Raw genomic sequence first — 25,876 nt, 5'->3', positions numbered from 1 at the left:
GGAGGTCTGGTGCGGAGCAATGTTACCCAGAAGGCCACTGGCCATCACAGTAAACAGTCAGGGGAGGAAATGAGGGTGTGGGAGCTATCAAACTAATAACACATGCGAGATAGTGAATGACAATGTCTTTAAGCACAGGACAGAGCCAACAGATCTAATGAATGGTGTTTTAAGGCCCCGTTTTGAATAGCAAATAGATTCATGATGTGTACATGGGTCGCTTCAGGGGCGTAACTCAAATGAACTTAACCTAACCTACATCTAAATCCAGTGCCAGTGTTTTCCCTTATCATCAGGGTACGGCTTCCCCCTTTTCTTTCTTTGTACTAATAGATGCTGTAAACAACTGCAAGACCGGGTTGGCAAAAAGATTTTAACACAACATATAATATTGCATCTTTGTAAACTCAAGTGAAATATATTTTTTTAATACAATGGACCAGAATTTTGACATTTAGCTCCATGACACTTGCTGTGAACAGACATTTAGGAAAGCAAAAGTTTAAACTTTAAAAAGTGCGTGTTTGTGTCAGCGGTTCCTACAGGACAACATTTGCTCTACTTGCCCCTGTTTTAGTTTAATACGCTGAGACAACTGCACTACAGGTAAACCATTCATGGGTTGATTTCTCCCAAAAGTAAAAACATGCCGACGGCGGCTTCCATCATGTTTCACTGCTAACATTTTACTATCCCGTGACTAGGGTAAAAAAACACATGTTAGTGGGTGTGTCAGACACAGATGACCTATAAGAGAGAGTGAGAGAACAGAATGTATATACTGAACATGTGTGTGAAGAATCAAATGGCTCTGCATATGTACAGAGAAAACTCAATTAAATATGTTATTAGCAAGGATAAGACCTTGATTTTTTTAACACAATGTTTTTTTTTATTAAAATGCCAAATAACTGATATTTCCAATAAGATAACCACACACACCCTGTTCAAGTCACCATGCAACATGATGCCGTTATTTTACAACCTTATAGCATACTGTGTAGTATGATAATGCATTCTATTTCACACACTACCCTTTAAAACACTAGGAAGTTGTCAGTCTTCAGTAAGCAAAAAGAGCTAGTGTTTCATTACAAACACAGCCAGACTGTGAGAGCAGGGGTCAGGTGTCACCAGGGGACTCTAGGGACGTCCTGTCTGAGATATTGATGTCCACACATCTGTTAATATCATCAACAAGGTGAAAGATATATACATCCAAGGACATGCCGAGATGCGGTGGCCACAGAATGAGTGTATGAAAAACATCCGCCATACACAGAACACACAGTCCACATCCGATTTACGTCGACTCTGTCCGATTTCTGTACATTCACAGCACCAAGACACATTTGCAGTAAACAGATAAACTCTGAAACATGCAATCTAGTCTAGGCTTTTAAAAAAAATTGTACCAAACCCACAGGACTTTCTTTCATTTGTGGTACAAAAAGTCAATTCATTCATAGATATCCATATGACTCGAGTGGTGCCAAAAGCTTTGTCGGACAAAGAAAAGCAAGCTCAATATTCACAGAATATCAAATGTACTTCACAAATCAAAAACTGTATCTGGTCTTTGCACAAGCTATTGATTTTGGAGTGTCTCACAACCAAACATTATTGGCACCAGTCCTCTTTCACTCGTACTGTATTGAAACCACCGATCCACAAATTCAATTCATACAGGTCAATTTTGAATAATTTGTAAACTATTCCTATATAGCGGAGCCATGTACAATTAACATCGTGTTGCTTTTGAAAAGATCTCCAGCGAGCAGGATCTTCAGCCACATAGAAATAGTCTCAATATAATATGGTATCGTAACAGCTTTTCACGAAATGCAAGTGCATGAAAAGTGTTTTGAAGTCAGAGGAAGTGACGGTATTAAACCTGACAGTGTGTCCAAATTTACATCAATCTCCCTCCTGTAACAAAAGTCAGGATCAAACACAAGATACATTCAACTAAACATCTTCGAACACAACATGAAATGAAACAAGGTGTTGAAAACTGTGTTAACAGAGGTCACAGAAAGAGCGGACTCGAAGAGCCTCATGAAAGCAAAACTAAAGCTTTGTGACTTTTAGTCCATGTGTATTTGCTTTGAGGTCGTCTTTATGCTAGTGCACTTAAAAAAAGTGTGAAATTTAATTTGCCCATATTTCTTTCCCCTGTGGTATAGTTCCCGGTGAATGAAATATGGTCAATTCAGACTTGACATGTTGACATTAACGCATGACCCTGTAATCTGTCACAGGAAATGAAGTCAACAATGTCCTAATTAGTGGATCAAGGCCATTTCTGGCATCCAAACTAGTGAGCCTTATAAACTGACTCACGTCACAGACGACTAGGGCGTGGAATGAACACACCTTGACCGAGTCTCACATTTTTCAGGACTGGAGCCTCAAGGTTACAATGACAACAAACATTATTTACTTCCTTCTCTTTAGAGCAGGAATGTAAACCACCTTGATCTCATTCGCCGGGTGCTGCGGGAGCCAGACAACACAATATTTTTGACCAGTTTCTTTCTCGTAATTCTTTTCAAGTTCAAGTACATCTTTACACTTTGTTGTCTGCTTGCTGCGACTGACAAACATCACACAGTCACACTCACGCTGACGTCACATGATCACAATGTGAAATGTGCATTCAGTCCAGAAGAAGAGGTGTGCACGTGGTCTCTTACCTTTGCCATCTGAGCCTGTACTCCACTGGTCTTGAGTGCACTGACAGCTTTTTGAGCCGCGGCGGGGCTGTCGAAGTCCACAAAGCCATAACCTATGAAAGACAACCACAAAACCAACTTACATACACCTTCGAAAGAACAACACGCTCCATAGACACACCCTGAGGTCAACAAAACACATTTTCCTAAAATGACTGTGTGTAACCTTAGTTTTCTCAAGTACAATACTCATGTACAATAATATGTTTTCTATTATGGCTACAAAACTGTACATTAAAAGGCACGCCGTGCACAGCACCCACCCTAATGTGACATAACCTTTACAGGAAAATGATGAAATCCAGAACATTTTGAAATGCTCTTATCTCAGATGATCTTAAAAGATACCAAAACATTTATGTAGCTTTGAACTTAAGTTATTCTGTGTAAATGATGCACAAACACGCAATGGTCAATGCATAAATGAGCATGTGTATTTAGAAAGCATGAAGTGTGGAAACGCAAGTGGTTGTGGGTGGGGCCAATTTACAGGGTGGGGTTCTGGTTTAGGGGCCAAGAGTGCATCTTATCTCATCCTGTGAAACAAAGCGTGGGGTCAGTTATATATCAAAGAGCCCAGAGTAAAAAAGGTCAACTATCAGCGTTTGCTTCCTTTAACACGAACAATTAAACCTAGATGGAAGCTGATCCAAGATCAGATCAGACTCCCCTTCCGCAGCAGGTTGCTATATTTAATCAGCGAACAGGTCAAACCACAAACACAGTTTAACACATGCTGATTTATAGCCATAATACACGTGTGACGCACAGTCAGAAATATGTTCACAAAGCACGGCTAAAATAGAGGGAGGTGCCATTATAAACATTTGATAGCTGCTGCTGAGATAGCAGATTAAAACTGGTGCCCCACTGAACCACACAGTCTCTTATTTAATTCTCTCATTTTATAAATAATATTTTTCTGCAATAAACTCTCCTTAAAAATGAGGTTGAATCGATGTCTATACTCTCATACTTAAAATATTGCTTTATTTTACATTACCAGCTAAATCATCACAAATGTATGGTGAACATTCAAACATCACCCATCTTGACAGTTTAGCAGATTAATGTGAAAGTGAAAGTTTGACTGCGAGATGTGTCGTCTGTCACAAGTAGAATATTTCCTTGTCTGTGTGTTTCTGATATTCTCTTTGGCTTCTGGTGACATTCATGCAGGGTTGACGGTGCTGAACTGCAGGAATCTAAGATGAGTAGCAGATCCACAAACGCTCTCCTCGGTCTTGGCTGAAATTACTCGGCCCATAAATAATCCAGAGCGCTTTGACTAAGCCGCGCGGGCCCTGGGGTGCCAGGCCCAGGAACAGAGCCAGATAAACTGACCTTATAGTCCCTCAGGATCAAAACCTTCCCTGGAACAAACCCAACTAGGCTAAAACTGACCGATCTATAATTAACAAACTCCTTAAAACAAGTTACGTTTAACGTTAAGAAAAACTATACGTGATAAGAAGGACTTTTCAAGAGAGAATATATTTGTTTAAATTACTCTTATTTTTTGTGATATTATTAAGTGATAACTATTGACAAAAAAGTAGATGTATACAACAGAAGTGCCAAAAGTTTGATACGATATATTCTCTAAAAATAGGTTTATTATTGAACACAGTTATGCTTCTCAAGAAACCCTCTGGTTTGAACTGCTGTTATTTTTAAGGGAATTGTAGAATACTGATGAATACTAGTGTGACGCTAGCCAGACATCTCACTCAAGACATCAAAGGCAGCCCTGGAAACCAGCACCAGACAGACTGAACATCTGCTTCCGGATACATCGACACCAGCATAGCTGTTCGATGACGTGACGCAGGTCACGCAAACTCAATGCAAACGTGCTTGTATAAGCACTCACGTACAGTATTACATAAAGTGTGCTTAAAGATCACAGACTTGTTTCAGTTCTGTAAAAGAGTCAAATGGCAATCTGTTCGTTTCAATCAAGTCAATATTGATGTTTACTTTACAGAAACTTTAAGTGATAGTTCACCCAAAGAATTTTAATTCTGGCATCGCTTGACATTTCAAACCTTTATGACTTTCTTTCTTCCACAGAACACAAAAGAAAATATTTTGAACAAAGTTGGTAACCGAACAGCACTGGACCCCATTCCTTACTTCTATTGTATGGACACAAAACCAATTTAATGGGGTCCAGTTAACAACATTTTTCTAAATATCTTCTCTTGTGTTCTGTAGAAGAAAGAAAGTCATACAGGTTTGAAATGGGCTGGAGGAATGCTTATAACCAAACAGATCTTGCCCTCCATTTACTTCCATCGTAGTAAAAACTACTTTATCTTTTTTATCTGTTGAACAAAAAGAAGACATTTTGAAGAATAAAGCACAGCTAACAGTTCTGGGGCACTTTTGATTACCATTGTATTTTTTCCTACTATGGGAGTCAATGTGGGCAACATCTGTCTGGTTATAAGCATTCTTCCAAATATCTCTATATTCATCAGTACAAAGACATTTATACAGATTTGGAACAACCCGAAGGTGAGTAAATGACAGCATATTCAATTTTGGGTGAAGTATTACTTTAATGTACACCGTGACGCCAGCACGACGCAACCACATTCTTCCTTCACCACAGCCAAAACTAATAAAAGTTTCTGGAATTTGTTTCTCTGAACAGATGCAGGTGTGCCGTTCTGTTCAGTGTCATCTGTCTGAGTATTATATTGAAACACATACTAAAGTAAAATATGAGGGGAAGAAAGATTCAGAGCTAAACTTATAAAGAAACCGAACATACACCTACCTTTGCATTTGTTTGTGGTCTTGTCTAAGATGGCCTTGGTTGAAACTATTTTTCCATACCTGTAAAAGAAAGAGACAAATGTTTTAAGAATTTTTAAACATCTAAATCTTTTAAAGGTCCAGTCAGTAATATCTAGCGGCAAGGTTGCAAATTACAACAAACCGCTCACTCCACCCCTAACACTACGACGGCTGATAAAACATGGCGAATTTTGCAAGGGGACCCGTGGTGTATGTAGATAGAAAATAGCTCATTCTGAGGTAATAAAAACATTACGCTTCATTGTGTAAGCTCTTTATACACCTCTGAAGGCGTGGCTATGTATATTATATTGCATTTCTATTAATAGATCATTCCAAAAATTACACACTGGACCTTTAAACATCTTTAGAGTTGATGATATCACACCTGTAAAACATTACAATGTAGGTTACAGTCCTCCCGAAAGAAATTATTTCTTAATTCTTGATAAAAAGTATGGCTTGGAAAGGACAACATTTTCGCTTTACTGCTAAGCTAGAAATGAACTGTGAATCTGTGGAGGAAAGATGCGGGCGATGTGATTGATTTATGAGAAGGTTATAAAAACTGCAGTGGAATGCTGCATGTGGATGAAAACATGACCTCTGACCTCAAGAGGAAAGACCAAACGGGACCAGTGTGACTGCACAAGCAACAACTGCATGAGCAGACAAAAAGGGTCATCAAGCTTGTTCAAATAATAAAGCCCGGGCCGCTCTCCTTTGTACCTCATGTTCTCCTTCTCCTGGGGATAAACGGTTTTCCACAGATTGACCTAATATTCATCAATTACGAGGATCTCGACTGCTAACTCCCCTTCTCCCTCATCGCCCTCGGCCTGAGCAGCTTATGGAAGCCGTGTTTCAATCAAAAGCTTTGGGGTGCTGCGAGAAAGTAATTCCATCATTGCGTTCTGTAGCTAATAGGTAGCTAGGCCAGAGAGGCTCAGTTCCAAAACATCTACACAGGCTAAGGTCTTTAGAGACATCATCTTAAAGTCGGCAAATTATTTATCGGCGCTGTATCATTATCTTAAAAATAATAATTTGCACTTGTAATCTTAACTCAAAACCGTTCATCTCCTCCCCCTCTTGAAATGTCCTCTCTTCACTTCTGGTCATGAGGAATGGCGCGAGGGCGGGGTTGCGATGACTGACAGATTGCAAACTGCCGTTCAAATCTTTCACCTTTTAACGATCCAATCAGTTGTCGGTGAAAGAAATCCTGGAGAATGAAATCCCACCTTAATATTTTTATTTTCAGAAGTCGTTTCACTCGGGTTTTGGTCACGATACAGAAAAAAGAAAATGGCTACTCCCGTTTCATGCCGATAAATAGTAATAACAAACTGAATGAAACAATAAGATTTGCAGACAGATCAAATATGTTATGGAAAGTTGACCGCTGTCATACAGAGAGAACAACACCATGGCGTTTACGGGTCTTTTTATTTGCCACATCGTCTGGTTTACTGGAAAACGATGAGGCCATCAGAAGGAAAAACACGTCCTATAAGACTGCTTCTCCATTAGCTTTCGCTGAAAATCTATTACAATTGAATTGCAGTGGCCAGACGATGCAGAGGAGGTAGGGAGACGGATAGAATATCGCTCCGGAGAGGAGGCAGGCTCACAACAATGTGACTGCCATTTCACCTGCCATTTCAAGCCCATTATAGAGTCTGCCTACAGCTCAGGTTACCCATCCAGCAGCCGTGTATTGATCTCTATGGTAGGAGTGCAGGACGATGCTTCATGAGCCAGATTAAAGAACAGCTCACCAAAATGTTCGACTACCGTCTATTCGCGAACGTGTTGTTATATTCTTTTGTGAAGTGTATGAAAAACATAGGCCTGTTCTAACAAATATTTGTATTGATTTTGTCTTTACTTACTACAGCTGTGAAATTCAAAAAAGACTGAGAAGGTGTTTTGCAAGGCATTTCCTCTGATTTGATGGAAATATGACTACATGTACTGACATCAACTACATGTTTCTTAAGAGAAAAGTGAAATTTTTTAAAAGCATTTTCTTTTCCAAACATCAGCAAAATGAAACAAAACATTTTAAACAACAGGAAACCACACCCTGATGAATGTATAAACACTAAACTTGCATTTCCTGAAATAAACACCAAATTTGAGTTAAGCCTCATCTTCAGTTCCAAGAAACAAAATCCATCAAAGCCGTTTTTCCACTGCCATTACAAAATTCTACAGGCATATCAACAAGCCCTTTCTATCTCTGCACTGATATGATTCCTAGAGAAGTGCCCTGAAAAGGTCAAAGGACAAATAGCTTTAGGCTTAGGATGTTATTAGGCTAAATACAGCAAAGGCGTGAGATGATCATCGTATCACTGAGTCCCTCGCGTGTAAAACCAGACCGTGAAACCCTCACAGCGTTCTCAGATGAACTGTGCTGTTCTTCACGTCGCTGGACACGCGTATCTGACATCTACGCCAGCCATTCACAAAGTGGATTTCTTAAATAAGTAAATTACACATTTGATCAAACAATTGTGCAACTCTGGTAAAAAGACACAATAGATAAAGGACAACTATCATGGCATAGATTAACATTGCATAGTTTAAGACTGAAACCCAGTCTAAGAATAAGACGTGAATAGTTCAACATGTCAAATCTGATAAGTCCCATTTGTAGTTATTGTAATACAGCTGATACACGTATATGAGGAGATTAATTCCAAAATGAGCTCAGTTTTAAACATTTAAAAAATGTTATTGTGCTAAATTAATATCAATCAAACTGCAGTTTTTTTGTTTTGATTTAAGCCATAATAACTTAAAAAATACAGCTAACTAACGCAATAAAACATGATAACATAAAAACATGTTCTCATTTTGGAAATAAACAATATTTCAATATTTATATGTTTCCATATTACACTGTGTTCCCTCATTAGTCTAATTCGTGTACTGCAATTAAGTTAAAACACGCGTAATAGCTGTGCAAAATATATCTACCATGGTTTAAATTATATAGCAGAATATCTACTAGTTGTGTACCTAGCATGCCTCCACCCAGCACAACAAAAATGGACAAACAGACTAAATGCTTTTTGTGACGTGACAAATGGAAGTTCAGCCTTCTGCCCCTTAACAGACTGTGAATGTTTTCCTAATGAATAGAGAGACCGAATGAGCAGCAAAGTCAACATTTGTATGTGTGTGTGCCTGTTTGTGTAGGAGGAAGTTGAATGTCGGGCTCGGAGGAGGAAAATGAGATTTCAAAGTCACCTCAGTGGTCTTTCATCCAGACGCCATTAGCGATTCAGTAACACGATAATTCAGTTCTCTGATGGAGCCTGTTCTCTACAGTGAGGTGCCACAACAAACCTTGTGGTTCTGTGAAATGATCCATCTCTTACGTTGCATATTTGTCCTTGAAGGTTGTGCTAAACAGTATGACGGCAGAAATGTGTCAACCCGTAGACGTTGATGTACTGTTTATATGGCGGAAGATATGTGGTCTATCAGTGGTCTAAGTTACGCTAACAAAATATTTGTATGTGATATATTATATGAAATTATTCATACCAAAGCGAATCACGTGCCGTCCTGAATAGCTTTTTCTTTCTCACGTGGTTTGTAATGTTCTGAAGTGTCATTTTTCTCTGAGGCGATGCGGTGCAATCTGTCAATCTCTTTACTAGCTTCATTCACTGGAGACCTCTGAAGGCCGATTCTGTGATTCTGTTCGAAAATCGCTTAAAATGACCCAATAGACTCAAAGTGCTCCACGCTTCATGTTTTATTGATAGCTCCCATCACAGAGGGGAATATCTCTAGCTTTTCCATAGAGAGTGCCTGAAATATGAAAGTTTATTCAGACAGAGTCAGGCTGTGATTACAACACTAAGACCAATGATGCTTTCTTTACTCATCAACAGAGGTCGCGTAAACTGCAAATTCCCCAAAACTCTGAAGGTCGTCCGTCATTTTGACAGATTACAATTAGGGCAGTTTGTAATTCCCCTTATTGTTGAGTTGGTAGCATCCAATCATTTCCTTTCATCATAACGTGATCACAAGCCACTAGGAAAACCCCGCGGGATCATAAAGACCAAGGTAGACTATGGGGGCCTGCCATAGTCTTATTGTCTCGCTAGTTTCAAAAACGAACTGAAAATCTTTTTACACTTTTTATATCTCTTACGTTGTTTCTGGATCGGATTCTGCAAAGCTAGCATGCTGTCACTCAACCAGACCCCCGCATCGTGTGCTCTCATTTACACACACTTCCCGTTCCAAACGGGATATATAACCCTCCGAAGGGCCCTTCGGAGAGGGGACATCACCCAAAACGTTGCTTCAAATAAAGAGAAGATGACGACGTTTCAATGCTCTTTTTGCCAAGTGAGTTTTTAACAATCACAATAAGATACACAATTGTGTTTTTCCCTCTCGAGTTTACACATCATGAGCTAAACTCATCGAAGGGAGTAGGGCATAGGGATGATCACTTCGAAATGGAACGAAGGGACAGGCGGCACAAACCAGTGGTGCGTGTTTACAGACTTTTTTCCTTCGGAGAGCGATGGCTGCTAGCGTCATTTTGGATAAACCGTTAACTGTGGAAAAATGTCTCTCTGCGTCTTCTCTGCTCATGACCAAACAGCAGCTTAGTTACTTGTAAGTGAATGAATGATCACAAAACAGCTTTGTTACTGACTGGACATAGGAACATAAACATTTGTCTGTGATTATTATGTATGTCTGACAACAGAAACATTAAAAATGTAAAACCCTTCAGCTTTATTGGGTATTCAGTTGTATTAAAATACAGTACGTTCAGAGAGTAAACGCTTGTACGTCGCGATGATGTCACAAACATGCTAATTAACATGTAACATCATCTTGCACCATAGTGAAGGGTAAAAATAGTTTATGACAGATTTTTTGCGAGCCCAGCCGTCAAAATGATGGACAATGAAAAAAATATATAAACCGAACACAAAACAGAACTCTTAACTTAAGACAACAAATTCTAATCATTTCAGACTGACCTTAGATCTGCCCAAGCAGACGCTACATCATTCACCAATCAATAAACTACAAGTTTTCATGAAGAAACTGAAAACGGACTGTGAGTGTGACCCTGTAAGGAACAATGCGAGTCTTGATCCAGTGGACACGGTCATCGATCTTCCACAGCAGAACTGGGTTTAATGAGACACATCCAGAGAATGAGAACGGCACGGCCCTGCTGTTCAGCACAGCCAAAAAAAAACTCTCAAAACTTTACATCTAACTCTTCTGTTTTCTAATGGGACAATTCACCCAAAGATGAAGTGCTTTATAAGTTTACCCACCTCTAGTCTGTGCTTCAAACTAAATCATGGCTTCAGCTGTCTTCGAATATAGCGCATAAAGCAATGTTATGGTGTTTTTTATATGTTTGACAGAATATGTGCGCATTTACTTTCTTCATATTGCATAGAGATGTGTTGATGTATTCACCACTAAAAGACTTAACAGTATCAAACGAACAGTACTAGCAATTGCAGAGAAACCTAAAAATGGAGGCCGTTTAAGATTATTTTGTTCTACAGTTTTAGTTAGTCATTACACTTAGATATCAGCTTAGATTTTGGGTATGAATCAGTCAGTAGGTATATGAGAGAATTTTCATATTTGGGTGAACTAATTCTTTAATTCTTGAAGCGCACACCCACACCCACGTCCTTAAGCAGTCTGAAGGTAAAGGGGATAAATCAATATCCAATCAATATCTCCAGTAATGAATGGTACTCACGGCTGGCAGAGCTTGACCAGGTCATGGTCGGTGGTTGACGGTGGCAACCCTCGAATGTAAAGGTTGGTTTTGCTGAGCTGTTCCCACCCGGCTGTGCTGCTGCTACTGCTGCTGTGATTGGTGCTGTTGGTTCCAGGACTGGGCGGGGCCATTGGGTGGGAGGTGGGGCCAACAGGAGGCTAAAGGAAGACACAAGATGTGGTCAGTCAGAAAATGTCGAACAAAACAGTGATACGCTCTATGGTAGAGAGGAAATACACAAAAAACGAAATATTTGAAAAATCTATTTTATTCTACAAAACAAAGTGTAACTAAGTCAGGGACATTGCGTTGCAAAATACGTTTACATTTGACCTTTCTACGTTTCGAGTTCCTCAAACCAAAAAGTAAAAAGTACTGTAAATGAAATTTACATTTAATTTAAAAAGACAGTGCAATATTAACTTATGATTCATAGTCCTTAATTCTTAAACAATGACTCACAGAACGTTTGACATATTCAAATATATAAGGAAATGGACTTGATTACGTACTTCTTTAAGTGATTAAAGCTAATAGCTAAAAGCTAAAAGCAGGTGAGTTGTTAAGACATTAGGACACGCCTTGAGAAACTAGGATTGTCCTGGGTAAACAGGGACAATAAACTACCCGACTATTCACAGTCGTGAGATTACAGGATCTGAATGAGGAGTGTCACAGAGACAGTTAATCTCCTTTACACTGCTGCATTTATCATAAGGATTAAGTTCTGGAACTGGCAATTTAGCTTATTTATACAGCAAAGAATGAATAGAACCAAAAGAACAGACAAAACAACAGTCCACCAATACGGCACATCATACAAGTAACGCACTTAAAACCCTTTAAAATAATTTCTACCAAAATCTAGAAAGTTCTCAGTACCTCTTAATATTAAACATATATTATTATCTAAAACAACAAACATCAAGAGCCTTGCTTTCACACAATGCTTAAAAATAGCACAAACAAAACCAGCAAAGAATGTTGTGGCTCTGATAAATCTGGTCCAGAAGCAAAGGTGCGTACAGAAGATATTCTTCGTTCGCCCATATTTGTCAGTGGTAGGTATCTGTCCACTGTTAGGATGAATATATGGCAGCGCTTTGATCCATATCTGCAGTGCAGCCACAGCTCCTACAGAAAGCAGCTGTCAGCATAAAGTGGGTCCACAGGGGCCTAGAGTCTCTAACCCAGGAGCACAGCTGACGGAGAGGATGCTTTGAGAATCTTAAGGAAGTGTACATGGCGCATAAAGCTGAAGAGTGAGCACTTTTTTGTAAGGGCTTCATCTTGGACATTGTCACCGTCATCTTCGCTATGAGACGGGCTGGATATCTCCAAGCACTCAATTGAATCTCGATATTTAATGCAGGTAAAACCCAAATCTGAAATTCTGGAGAATAACTGAGCTCTCTTGAACATTTACTAGAACAACCATTTCAAAAGCATCATTAGGATTCCAGAGTAACTAAATGATTAGTATACTTTTTATTCCAGTGGTGAAATTTGCATGAATGAGGGCTAACTGCATTTTGTGTAATTATGGGGTGGATGGGATGTATGGTTGCCTAGCAACAAAAAGCAGTTCAATTTGCAACATCCATTATGTAAGCACTGCTCATTTGACTTGGAGCCTTACAATTTCACAGGTGAGTCTCTCTAGTTATGGGAAATTGGCCTCAAGGACCAATAAACTCAGACATGGAATTATTTCAGTATATGACAGTTTGGGTAAAGCTTTATTACTTTAAATAACTTATCCTTATGAACTGTTCATGCAACAGGCCTCGAGAATGAAAAACAAATCAATACATTTCTGTGGAAATCATTGATAATCCATTAATTTAAATTGAAATGGACAAGAACGTAATCTCTTTCTGTGCCATGAACTAGGCATATTTTTACGTATCATCTGAAATATGGCTTTAATATGTTTATTTTAACCAATGCAGGTCCAAAAACAGAACATCAAAACGTTACAGCGTTTTTTTTATTTCTAACACAAAATGTCTTCAGTGCCTGAATAATACAAATATAAAACCTCTATTTTATCAGAAGAACTTCAGCGGAACACCATTAAAAGTCTTTTTGGGGAATTTTCGAACAGGCTGCGTATCTGTAGAGGTCAATGATTCGCTGGCTTGATTCTTCGTGCCATAAAAGAACTCTTGTGTGGCAAAGACATCTCACTTCCGTCCTGCTTGTATAGACACAGATGTTTGGAGCTGTGGAGGTCTTCCTGCTCAAGTGCCCTCGGTGTTTAACTGTGATCATCAGTCGCACTCTTTTGTGGAAGTAACAAGGAGGAGGAAACGTTTGGAATCTGTGGAATGCTGCAGTTGCACAGTCCGCTGGACGAACTCCAAAGAACAGAAAAATGCCTTTCACCGTCTCTTCATTTACGCAACGTCTTCACCATAAAATGAACAGAAAGTTCATTGTTCGCATACATTCCTTTGTTTAAGTAAAATTTCTTTGTTTTGAGTTTCCTATCAATGAATACATCACATAGGCTAAGTTTCATAGGTGTGCATGACGAACAGAAACTCGTCACCTTTCCAGAAACAAGGAACAAGAAGAGCTAAAGTGTGTCATTTTGGCTACATTAGCATAACAAATGATGCACGAACCCTCCTCAAAAGAAGACTTGACTATGTACAGCACACAAAACAATTGTTTTTTTACTTATTTGTATTGGTTGAGCTCTGGCATTCGGCTAAAGAGAAAACATATTTTGTGTGCCATACTGTATATAAAGTAAAACAACGCGGATCTGAATGACACCAGGTCGAGTAAAGGATCACAAAACATTCATTTTGGCTGAACTCTTTCTTTAAGTCCCACACAGAGCAGAGACACCACTGAAACCACTCATGATTGGCAGGTGCTGAAAAGCACAGATCTGACCTCAATGCTGAACAGAATATCATTTATTAAAGGTCTACACACAAAGGGAGCATTTACGGCTCGGGACAGAGCCGGTGTCTAATTGAAATGACCTGACAACCCTGTGGCTACTCCTTCTGCCTTTGTCACATAGTATGATAGATGAGACCTGAGCTCAATAAACGAGCGAGCTATCCAAGAAACTTTTTACAAAAACAACATCATTTACTCATATCTTTTGTAGTTCCAAACACCTATACAATTATTTTTCCCATGGAAAACAACAGTGATTTTTAATCTTTGGACATAATTTTCCATACTGCGACAGTTCACTTGATGGCATGCTTTATGGAAAGGAAAACGAAATTCAAATGTTTTAAACACAATAAAAGCGCCATATGGCTACATGAGTCATGCACTATAAGTCTGCCGAACCCACAGGCCAATTCTCAAACTCACGAGTTAACAGTTTGAATTAATTTGTTTTTTTAAATGTCTAAGTTGGTACTTCAATGTGAAACATTTTCGTCAATTGCAAAGTTCACATTTAAAAGATTTCTGTTGTAATCATGTTTTTACTCTTAAAATCAAATATAGCATTATGGAAAATATAATTTACTAAAACATAATATTGTTTAGTTTGTACAGGGTTGCCCGCCGCCAACTCATAAAGGAATGATTGGCACTACTAAAAATGTGTCTGTTTTTACTATGGAGTAAAATAAAACTATTATCCTGTCAATTCAGGCGTTCCAAGAGGACACGGTGGAAAAAGCACAGTGAGTCACGTTGTCGGTCAAACAGGAAGTCCTTGAAGCATGCTAATCTCTTTAAACACTCACAGAATGAAGCGTTTAAAAGCATCACGTTTTGACCTGCCAAACAGCTCTTCATAAAGATGTTCAGCCGAAATTAAGGTTTCACATATCTCCTGTAGGACACTGTGGTATATTTTGTCAACTTTTCTTCTTTCGGCCAGGACACTGCGACACATTTCCATTTCGCACACGAAACAAATATGTATTTTTAAACCACATCATAACACGTAAACCCGAGTCAACTTTTCTTCTTTCGGCCAGGACACTGCGACACATTTCCATTTCGCACACGAAACAAATATGTATTTTTAAACCAAATCATAACACGTAAACCCGAGAAAAAAAAACTATTTATCGCGTTGAAAGACTGTTTACAGACAGACCTCTCCAAAATCAAGACAAAACAGCTCATCTGATCAGTGCGCTGCTGAACAGCCATTCCAAACAGGAAATGAGGCACCGACCAGGCCTACATGCGGACAAAGAACATCTTTGAGGACGAGAAACCAGTGTTTCCCCTGTAAGGTCCTCTGACCTGATGAAATCCGCACATTCCCAGAGTGGAACTGGCTTTTCTTAGGAACTCAAAGCCTGTTTGTGTCTCACATCTGCTCGACTATTCTCTCCGCGGGGAGAGACTGGCTTCTTATCAGAGGACCCCAGACCTTCTCAGCCCATCATATCCGTGCTGGAAACACACTGAACTTCCAGTAACCGCCCTCACCCAGCCAGAGATCCTGTTCGGCTGCTCAACAGGGCTACGAATATCTGTATAATCCTCACAAGTGGTTCCACATCCTTTTGCTCACCCCCCCCCATCTATTAAAAAAAGTCAATCTCGTGTTGCTGATATTTCATCATTAGGAGATGCACTAAAAGCACACGACTGGCGACACACACACATAACAAAGGCTTCCGCAGCTGCTAAAGCGACACGATCTAATTTCATTGTGAGTCACTGGGGTTACAAGGTCACCGATTCCCATCCACACTGACCTCGGCATTACCTGTAGAAGGGATCCCACAAAAAAAAACATGCCATGCTCACATTTCACCGCAAATCTAAAATAAGAAATGATATATCGCAACAAGAGGCGCACACCATGCATATTTTTATTTTTGCCATTTAGCCAATATTTTTCTCTAAGAACATTCCGCCTCCTAAAAATCTCATTACAGAAATACATCTGGACATTTCACCTTCCACACGGTTTACATTCCTAGTCTTAGTTATTAACAGCATCAAAATACTGTTAACTGTAAAAAAAGTATCTTTGAATAAATAACATACTTTTTCACATTACAAGTTAATAACGAGAATTTTAATGGGATCATGTTCATAACTATAATGAAATGCAAAATACAATGTATTATTTCTTTATTCTGACAGTGACATGAGAGATTCACCCAAGGGGAAATGGCACACGTCAAATGCATCCATGCAAGGAGTCATATTAGACATTACTTCAATTAAATACATCACATGAGACCACACACACACAAAACACATAGACAGCGTTAATTCACTGTGACTTCTGACCATTTACAGTAAAGCAGATTAACCTCTGAAGAGAGGGAAGGGCTGCGAATTTATATTCCCATCCTAATGTTGTGACGTGCACGAGACACGTAAAAACTTGATCAAATTGAGGCCTATTTTTAAACTCGTGGGACGGGTTTGACGGGGAGGGTGAAAGGGGTGTGCTTAAACTGCGAATGAGAGCCAGCGCTGCACACACAATAAAATTAAACGCTAACATAACAAAACACACCCATCTGTGAGAGGAAATGACAGCTTTTCTTCACGGATTAGTTTCACGGCGCGAGGCTTTTGGACACAAGTAGCCCTTCAGCTGTCAATCAAACGCAAGTCTCGCCTCAGACGTTGCGCGTATCTCCTACGTCGTTGCTTTACGCCGAAAGTGCATCGGCGGCCCCGATATAGTTTCCACAAACTACAATCTTCGACTATCACCTCAAACCAACACTTTTCCAGGTAAAAATATAAGATTTTACCTGTTTACGGTTATACGACGTCCTCACTGTGTGGCCGGAATGGGCAAAAATCATCGTCAGCCCGCGAGTCTCCGCCGACGGATGAGTAAATTTCTAGCAAACGCTTCTGTGATCAGATCACAGACCAGAGGGTAAAGTTGTATATCTGACTCTATAAAACATACGAGACCGAACGGCGAAAAAATACGGTCGTACTTTGACGTTTCTTTAAGACCTGAGGGGAAATTTGCGTAGCGGAAGGGTGCGCAGCTTGTATCCAGGGGAGCTCGATGCTGTCGGCTCGCCCAATGTGTTCCGCTCAGTTCATTGATCTGCGGCGACTTCTCCAGAGAACTACACCTCCCACTATGGGCGCGACCATTGCGCACTTTACACGGGGGAGATGATGTTGGTCCGCGGTGTAGATTTACACCCAGACAGCCTCTTGTTGAAAACATTACGGCAGATTGTGTTTAGTTTGTGTATGTAGGTTTTTGTGCACTATGTCGTTGGTAGAACAATATAGGGTTTGAATGAGTGGAGAAGACATTGCGTCGCGTCCCCCACGGTTGGGTTTGGTTTCCTTTGACTTGCATGCTTCACATTCCTGAGTGAGGCCATCAGGCGCTGTGGTTTTACAAATTGATATGAGCTGTAGGGACTGATTTTACATCGTCTTTGAGAAAGTGTAACTGAGTTGAAAGTCTAGCAATATATACAGATGGGCCATTTTGGATATGGCAATAAAAAGTAATGCCTATTTCACACTTGTTTACAGCATTTTTGTTTGTGTGCAGATCTATTTTTAGAAGATGTTATGATTAGATTAGATTAGATTAGATTCAACTTTATTGTCATTACACATATGCAAGTACAGTGTAAGGAAATGTAGTTTAGGTCTAACTTGAAGTGCAATTAGCAAGTGCAGGATATACAGTTTGAATAAATACAGAATACAATATTGGGAAAATATTATACAGTGGGCATGGTCTATGGACATACTTTACAGTAGGTATGTTAGTATGAAAATATGACAGAAGGTTTGTACTATGAACAATATATACAGATGGCTATATACTATGAACATTAACACTATGAACATTAATGTACAGGTGGCTATGAATAGATAATAATGGACCAATAGAATATTAGTGACATCATCAAAACTCAAAAATAACCCAAATAAAAGTATGCTAATTATAGACTTTTGAGCTCTGCATATTCAGAGCATTTACTCAGCCGACTTGAGGTGCATGCTGGGATGCATTTTAAACAGCCTTGAGGGAGCTTTCTGGATTGGTTGCTTGCCCCTCGCTATCCAATCCAACTCATCCAAATCCATCTTTTTATGTTTGAAGAAAAAATTATCCATAGGCAAAATTGATATTAATCATACAAATTAATTCCATGCGTTAAATACCAATAAATAGAAATCATCAGTTTAGTCAGTTGTGTTTCTAGAGCGGCAGTGTATATTAACTTCCTTCCTCGCTCTGTCTCTAGTAGGGCTATGATGAACATGAAGTGCATCCTCAAATTTTAACACTGCACTTCCTGTTGTCTTCTAAAATAACTTCCCCTGAGCTCATCAGTTTTCGATTTCAGTTCGCTGTTTTGAGTACGAAATTGATCTTGGCAACAAAGAAAACACATTGTGGTATCGATAATCCCCAGCTATGACCGAGCGTGCTGAGACAGCAATTTATGTCGGATGGTTAATATGTAAATAGGTCATGTAAAATCCCGCAGAGAGCATGGAATCAGAACTTTGCCCTTGGAAAACATCCCCTGCTTTCTCAACAAAATCAGTTTGGAAAACACCTGCTCATTAAAACTCATCAACCATGGGTAATACCAACACCAGCCAAACATCAGATCACTGAAGAAATAATCAAATACTACTGGTGGTGGTTTAGGAGAGACCCCCTCGTATGATTGAAAAGCGCATTGGGTGTGCACCAATACACAATAAAGCACAATATAAATGCTTCACTCATTCATTCAAATAAATTAATATTTTCATTGTTGAATTACACTCTGAATATTTATCATCAACATCAAGGCAAGGTAAGACATAATATTCTACTTAAGTTACAGATTTAATGTTTGTGCAGACACTTTGGTGACCTAAACCTGCAGATCTGCATTCGCTGATTCTGGCTTTGTGAAGAAAAGTTGCTTTCGGATGAAAGCCTTCACTAAATGCCCAAATGTAAATGAGTGTTCAAGAAGATGGAGATAATATAAAGTGATGCTTGACATTAAAAACTACATTTATGTATAAAACATCCAGGAAAAACTCAAATAACATTGGAATGAACCAGATGGTAAATGGTATGGAGCTGCATTTACAAACAAGCAGCTGCCTATTGAAAATGATTTATTTTGTATAATACAAAGCTATACTATAGGCATGTATTTAAATAAAATGACTCAATTTAAGTGCTGGTCTTAGACTTGGACTTTTATAAGGATTGAAAAAGGCACTTGTAAAGTTAGCAAATGCCTCTGAAAATCAATTCTAGAAAAATATTGCCTCTTAAAAAAGGTCATTTTAACACTACATTGAAATCGTAGTCATGATCTGCCTTGCTTTGCTATTTTGGCTTCTCAGTTCTCTGTCACACACTTGGACGTTTCAAAATAGCCTAATTGATATAGATATGTTTTCAATCATTTGGGTATGTGGAGTGTGGATTAATGCAGAGTTTACTCTCTACGGTCATGGGGCTGTGATGGTAAACTGATGCACTGCTGTGTGGGTGAGTTTGCTGCCGACAACATGTTGCGGGCAAATAAAGGAATAAAACTGGCTGAATCTGCAAAAACAGAAAGTCAGAGTGCAAAATAAAAAATAGGTTTAATAGGAGTGGGTAGAAACTTGAAATCTGAACTCTTTTTCTGTTGGATTGTGACCTAAAATACAATAATATGCAAAAAAGTATATAACCTTGCATAGTAAAAATGAGAGCTTCATGTTGTCTTTTGTACTTTTTGCCTTGGTGCAAATTCATGCATTATTTGGAACAAGCTGCCATGCTTTCATTCTGAAACTACACTAGGTATATCAAATATGCCTTCACTTTCCATCAAACACATTTTCTTTTGTGGGTGAAGTGATTAAAATCATTGAGATGTAGAAGACATTCAATAACCACAGTCAAGTTGTGACTCATTTGGTAAATTGTTGTGTCTATGCAGGCAATATTAATATGGATACTTTATAACCTTGACTTTATTTTGCTAAATGCATTCTTCATTTGCTGTAATTGATGTCTACTTTAAAAATGTGGGTTGTGCAGCAAAGCCAGTTGTGAATGCTGGTTTATAAAATCAGATATGTTTAACAAAACTTAGACAGCTTTAAACCTACATGTCAGCTCAGGAGGAAAGCAGACCGCAAATCAGTCGTAAAGCAGATCTGCTAGACATGTTACAGCTGTCCGTGCTGAACACGCAGGGAAAACAAATGAAGACCGAGGCTGTAGCCTCCCGCACAGACTATCAGAGTCGCCATATATCACACTCTACCCTGCCAACATGCCAACATACAAGCGTGTGCATAAATCCATGCACACATATATATTCACTGGCACATGCATGCTTTGCTATATCCTTCCTTCTCTCACCCCAGTGTTTTCACAGAGCTTTTGCCCTCCAACCAGGCAGGAGGGTGCAGGAAACAGGAGAACTGTACTCTAACTCTGCTGCATCTGAAGCACGTTTAAAGTCAGCACGCAACTGGCCCAGACCGCATTCTCCACATTCTCTTTGCCCTCGACTGTAATGGAGAACGTTTCAGCCTGTGACTTTCTCACACTGTCTCGGCCCATTTGCGATGTGTAAAGAAAATATTGCCATTTCTGCTCTGTTGAAACAGTGCTAGACAACCTACCTTTCTGAATCTGCGGTCTCGCTCTAAATGAAGGCCCCATCTTCTCGGTGGAGGCCACATCGCAGTTGTCAACAGCGACAGCTTTAAATATGTCACGCGGTACGAAGCAGCATGTGTTTACTTGTGTGTACATGTCTGTCGCACAGGAAGACTCTCTCTCTCTCTCACAGCTAATCAGAGAGAGGCGAGAGAAAGAGAGAGAGTATAGCTGTTTGTGTTGATGTGAACGGAATTAAAACTCTTACTAAACACAGTCCAGTATCACGTAAAATATAAAGCGAAACGCATTGTTTACAATAAATCAAGCAGTATTGCTCTACAAAAAAGCCTTTCCTTTTTATTTTAAATAATTTCATATTAATCTTCAGCAACAAAATATCTTCCAAATATGAGCCAAACCTTACTAAAAGAAAATTGTGTGAAGTATCAATTTTGTAAAAACATTTTACATTTTGGCAATCTAAATTATTAATGAGTTTTTGATGCAACCTTGAGAATTTTATGTTAATATAATTAAAGCTCCCTTGTTCTATGCAAAACATAACAATCATTAAAATGCTACTATATTTAGAAATTTGCAAATCTACAGCAAATCTTTTTTGGAAAGAATATTACACGAGTTCTAATATCTTCATAAACTCTGTCTGTGAAATAAATGTCTCAGTATTCATTTCACAGAGACAAATAAATGATCAAATTACCAAAGAGTTTGCTTTGTATGTCGCTAATGTCCTCATTTCCATCATTCCTGCAGTAGCAACGGTAGTGTGAATCTTGTGCGTAATGAGATGAGTAGCAGAATTAATCTTAAGAGAAAAGTCAAATAACACAATGACATTATTTTTAATAACCATAAACAACTAAACTCAGTTTTGTGCTATCTAACATCACCCCTTAAAGTCCCTGGGAGCCGGAATTGGAGATTGTTTTACTTCCATATCCGAATGAGAAAAAATAGTGAGCATGGCTTTCTTCTTTCTCTGCGATTTGATTGGATGTATAAAAGGAGCCATTGCATTTTGAAATGGATGTGGCAGTAGACTAACAGTTGAAGGGGAGGAGTTAAAAGATGCTCCACCCAAGCCATCTAACATATACCATTTGAAATGGATAGTCATACCAGGAAGGAAGTGCATTTTCAGATTTTAACTAAAGATTATGAGGTCACACAAATATTTAAAAGAAAATTACCCACATTGATAAACTATTTACAATAAACACTGCAATATTTCATGAAAAATTGGCATTGTCATTTTAACTTCACTGGGACTTTAATAAGTTCCTGTCCACTGATACCCGAGCAAATATATCTACCGCAGAATAAACAACATTGTAAATTTCGGTTCACACATTTCTACCGTGCCACAGTATACACCACCCAGCTCTTTCTGACGCTCTTCAAATAGCCTGTTACAGCGAATCTATTCCCCCCATTTGCTCTACACATATTTACCTCCACATTTACTGAATCGTCTGTTTACACAAACGAACAAAGCAGGTCTATTAATACCAGAGCGGTCTCATTGACCTTGTCATTTAAACTGAAGGGCCATTTCGTGCTCTCCGACTGTGTTTGAGAGACAGGCTCTTGGCAGATCCCTTCACCAGCGCGGTGGGTATTATTGTGAACGAGTCCCTCATTTTCCTCGTGTCAGAAAAGTTCCCAGAATCACTATCGTAGGGGAACAATTGGAATTCTTTCAGCTCGGCTCGCACATAATGAGCGTGCCGCGGTGCTGGTTAATTGTGTACATTCCACTGCCAGGCAACTCCTCTGACGTTATTGTAAACATTGTATAGGGCTTTTTAGGCCCTTCACAATGGCTTTGTTAAGCAGGCTCTGCGTGTAATGTCCAATGGCAGTTAATGCGCTAGAACCCACCCCTTGATCAAAGGCCCATGTTGACATGGCCAGCCCACCTACAAGCTAATGTTTATCTAGGAAATTCTTCTCGTCTTGTGAAAAACTATTGGGTTTTGATTTTTTAATCTTTGAATTTATGTTTTTTATTTAAAAAGATTATTTTTCTATTTATCTAGATAATGTAAAACTATTGTACACTTGAACCACAGTCATTTATATGTTTTGTTACAGTTTTGTTGTATACAAGATACAGACAGACAGCAGCGCGGAAAGATCTTATTGACTTGATCAATACAAAGACAAACTGTTGGTTTCAAACCTTAAAGGACTCAATGTGATGTAATAATAAAATGGCCTTTTGTCCCTGTCAGAGCTTATCTTGCAGAAGCATCTCAACTTGTTCTGTACTTATACAAGGGCACCCCGCCTAAAACAACAAACCAAAACAGCCAGAAAATAAAAAAGTGCCCAGAAAAGAAAACATTGGTGGAGGCATAGCTTATGGTCATTTTACAGTATTTTGTACAATTCCTGTAAACAAGGCTATTGGATGACTTGGATTACAGCCATATTTTATGCCATTTTGTTGTCCTTTTAACAGCTTGATTAATAGTCACCATGATCCATTATATTACAAACTGCATAAAGATTTCCTAATGTTTCTCCTGTCGCAAAGAAAACAGTAGCATACATATACAGTATGAATGTATATGTGGGATTGAGACGGTATGTCTTTGTCTTAATGGTTTTGGGGTGAACTGAGTGACGTACTTCTTAAATTCTTAAAGCATGAAATCAAGAGTTTTGAATAAGCATGCTTTTATAGGGCTTATATAAAGTATAACACATTCAAATCCAAGTTTTAATTCTAACGTAGCTGTCAACACATTAATTCATTCAACAATTCAATTATGATCGTTTTGTACGTCACAACAAAATGACATTTATTGGCTCTCTGAGACGAATTAGGATCCTAAATGAAGTTTAAAAAATCGATGAGATGAGTGCTGAAGTTCGCACACGCATCATTCAGAACACGATGTCATGACACAAGAATTCGCTGCTTTTGTCGAGAGAAAAACATAGTGCCATAAACCGACAATCAGTATGTTCAAAGCAGCAAACAAGTAAACGTAGCCTATGTAATACAGGGATTGAAAATGTCCCTCGGAAACAAACTTACAGACGCAGCAGCATCGCCCCGCAATAATGCCGTAACAAGACCATTCAAAACGTCGACATATAAAGCGATATAAAACGTATTTATCGTACCTTGGCTTGCAGGTAATGGGGGTAGTAATAGGTATATTGGGGGTACATCTGTCTCCACACCTTGCCCATGAAGATTAGCGGTAAATTCGGTCGTGGAAATTACTCCTATGCGTTTCTTCACTTCCTATCAGACGAGTCTGGGACCTGCGCCCTGCAAGCGGAGGAAAAGACGTACGCAGCACAGCACTGCTGTCGACGCTGGACTGACGCTGGGCGTCGGATCCGCAGTGGAGCAGATGAGATGAGACACCCTCCGATGCATTAGATGAGAAGACTCGTATATTATAAACCACAAGCAAATAAACTTCTTCCTGACCTGTAATCGTAAAGCACGCGAATAATGACCGTAAATTTGTGATAAACAGTAAAGTTTCACCTACCTATTTTAATAAATAAACAACGCATTTCGTGTTCAAATAAAGTGATTTATTATTAGGTGGGATAATTATTAAATTACATTTCACGTGTCAAATATATTCGATTTTGTTTTAGAAATCAATTGACAGTATATATTTGAATGAAATAAGTGTTTATCTTGGCATCCACGTTATGTATGATTCAAACAGTAAAGACTGAGGGTAGTTTATTTCTATGTAAGTTATACATTTATTTAAAGTAACTCAACCACTGTACAGTATGTACACTTTGAAAACTTGACACAAAACTAATTGTGGGACAACAAAACTTTACAGGGTATGCATTGACGTCACTTTCCCACGTGCACATGTCGGGATACGCCCCCTTGGGTGGCAAAACACCCAGCAAAATGGCTGAGAAGAATATATGAGAAACAGAGAAACCTGGACTAATTATTTGCTGAAATTACAAGCAGGTTGACTCAACGGTGATCCTTACGACTTCGACTTATAAAGGAATCAGGTGTTCCTGGACAATAATGTTGAAAGGAATTGCATTTCCTGATATAGTAGACAGTCAGTTTGCTGTATGTTTTGCCACCCACGAGGGAGCGCCTTGGTTTGCTCACATGGTGTTCACGTGGTAAAGTGACAACACGGCAATACCCTCTATACATTGTATTACAACAAATACAACAGTGAATACCCGAGCTGCCTTTATGACAAAATGTCCCTGTCCTGCGGTAACACAACTTTTTGATTCCGTTACTGACTTACCTTGGCGATATCTGCTTGTATGGGAACCGTCGATTCTTTCTCTTGTCTGTATTTGTTCTTCATACTAAGAACTCACATTCACAAAGGCTGTACGAATGTCTTCTAACTGCGTGAGTCAATCATCACAGAGTAGTTTGTAGACATTTCAAACAGAAAACTCCACACATACGTTTTTGACCTAAGCGTTTTTATATCTAGAGCGGCCGACTGGTCGGTCCGCGACCGGCACGTCAAGAACTTCTTGCGGTGGGTTATGGGATTGTTGGTTGCGCTCTGGTGTTGTTAGCATGGAGGACTTCCTCCCTACAGTGAAAAAAGGTTTGCTTTGCTCCAGAAATAACAGGTGCATACTTTTTTGTTTTTTACATATTTAAAGCCTGCCCATTTATCGGATATATCAAGCCTATGATGCTCACTTACAATTGAACGCTAAATATTGGTTGACCACGTTGATTAGGTTAGTTAGGCTATTTTACCTGGACATATCGTACATGAAAAAAAGAATGGAGTACACTTTAGTATAGGCTACAACATGATAAAATTCCGACATAGGCGGATTTTAGTGTTTTTACACCTTACTATAATGTTTAGGCTACTACAGTAGATAAATTTACTTTAAGGCTATTTAATACTATACTATAGCCTACATACGAAAAGCATTTTTCGTGTAATT

General features: G+C 39.0%; 1 protein-coding gene across 3 annotated transcripts in view; it reads right to left on the bottom strand.

Annotated features, from left to right (window-relative positions):
• rbms1b (RNA binding motif, single stranded interacting protein 1b) overlaps nt 1–24,281 on the bottom strand; it is a 36,104-nt gene extending 11,823 nt beyond the window's left edge. Inside the window, exons 1-5 of one of the 3 annotated variants that reach the window (XM_079464381.1) lie at nt 17,256–17,372; nt 17,061–17,166; nt 11,320–11,498; nt 5,521–5,579; nt 2,697–2,788 (exon numbers count right to left, since the gene is read on the bottom strand). In XM_079464381.1, the coding sequence (XP_079320507.1) occupies nt 2,697–2,788; nt 5,521–5,579; nt 11,320–11,498; nt 17,061–17,114 (384 nt within the window). In that variant the 5' untranslated portion in view covers nt 17,115–17,166; nt 17,256–17,372. Of the gene's footprint in view, nt 1–2,696; nt 2,789–5,520; nt 5,580–11,319; nt 11,499–17,060; nt 17,376–24,070 lie in introns of those variants that run through there. The other 2 variants (XM_079464379.1, XM_079464380.1) reach the window with 2 other exon arrangements.
• Between the last annotated feature and the right edge of the window lie 1,595 nt (nt 24,282–25,876).

This window comes from Barbatula barbatula (assembly GCF_947034865.1).
Source record: "Barbatula barbatula genome assembly, chromosome: 9".
Lineage (NCBI taxonomy): Eukaryota > Metazoa > Chordata > Actinopteri > Cypriniformes > Nemacheilidae > Barbatula > Barbatula barbatula.
The sequence above is the reverse complement of the archived record's forward strand: the minus strand, read 5'-3'. Positions and strand labels throughout refer to the sequence as shown.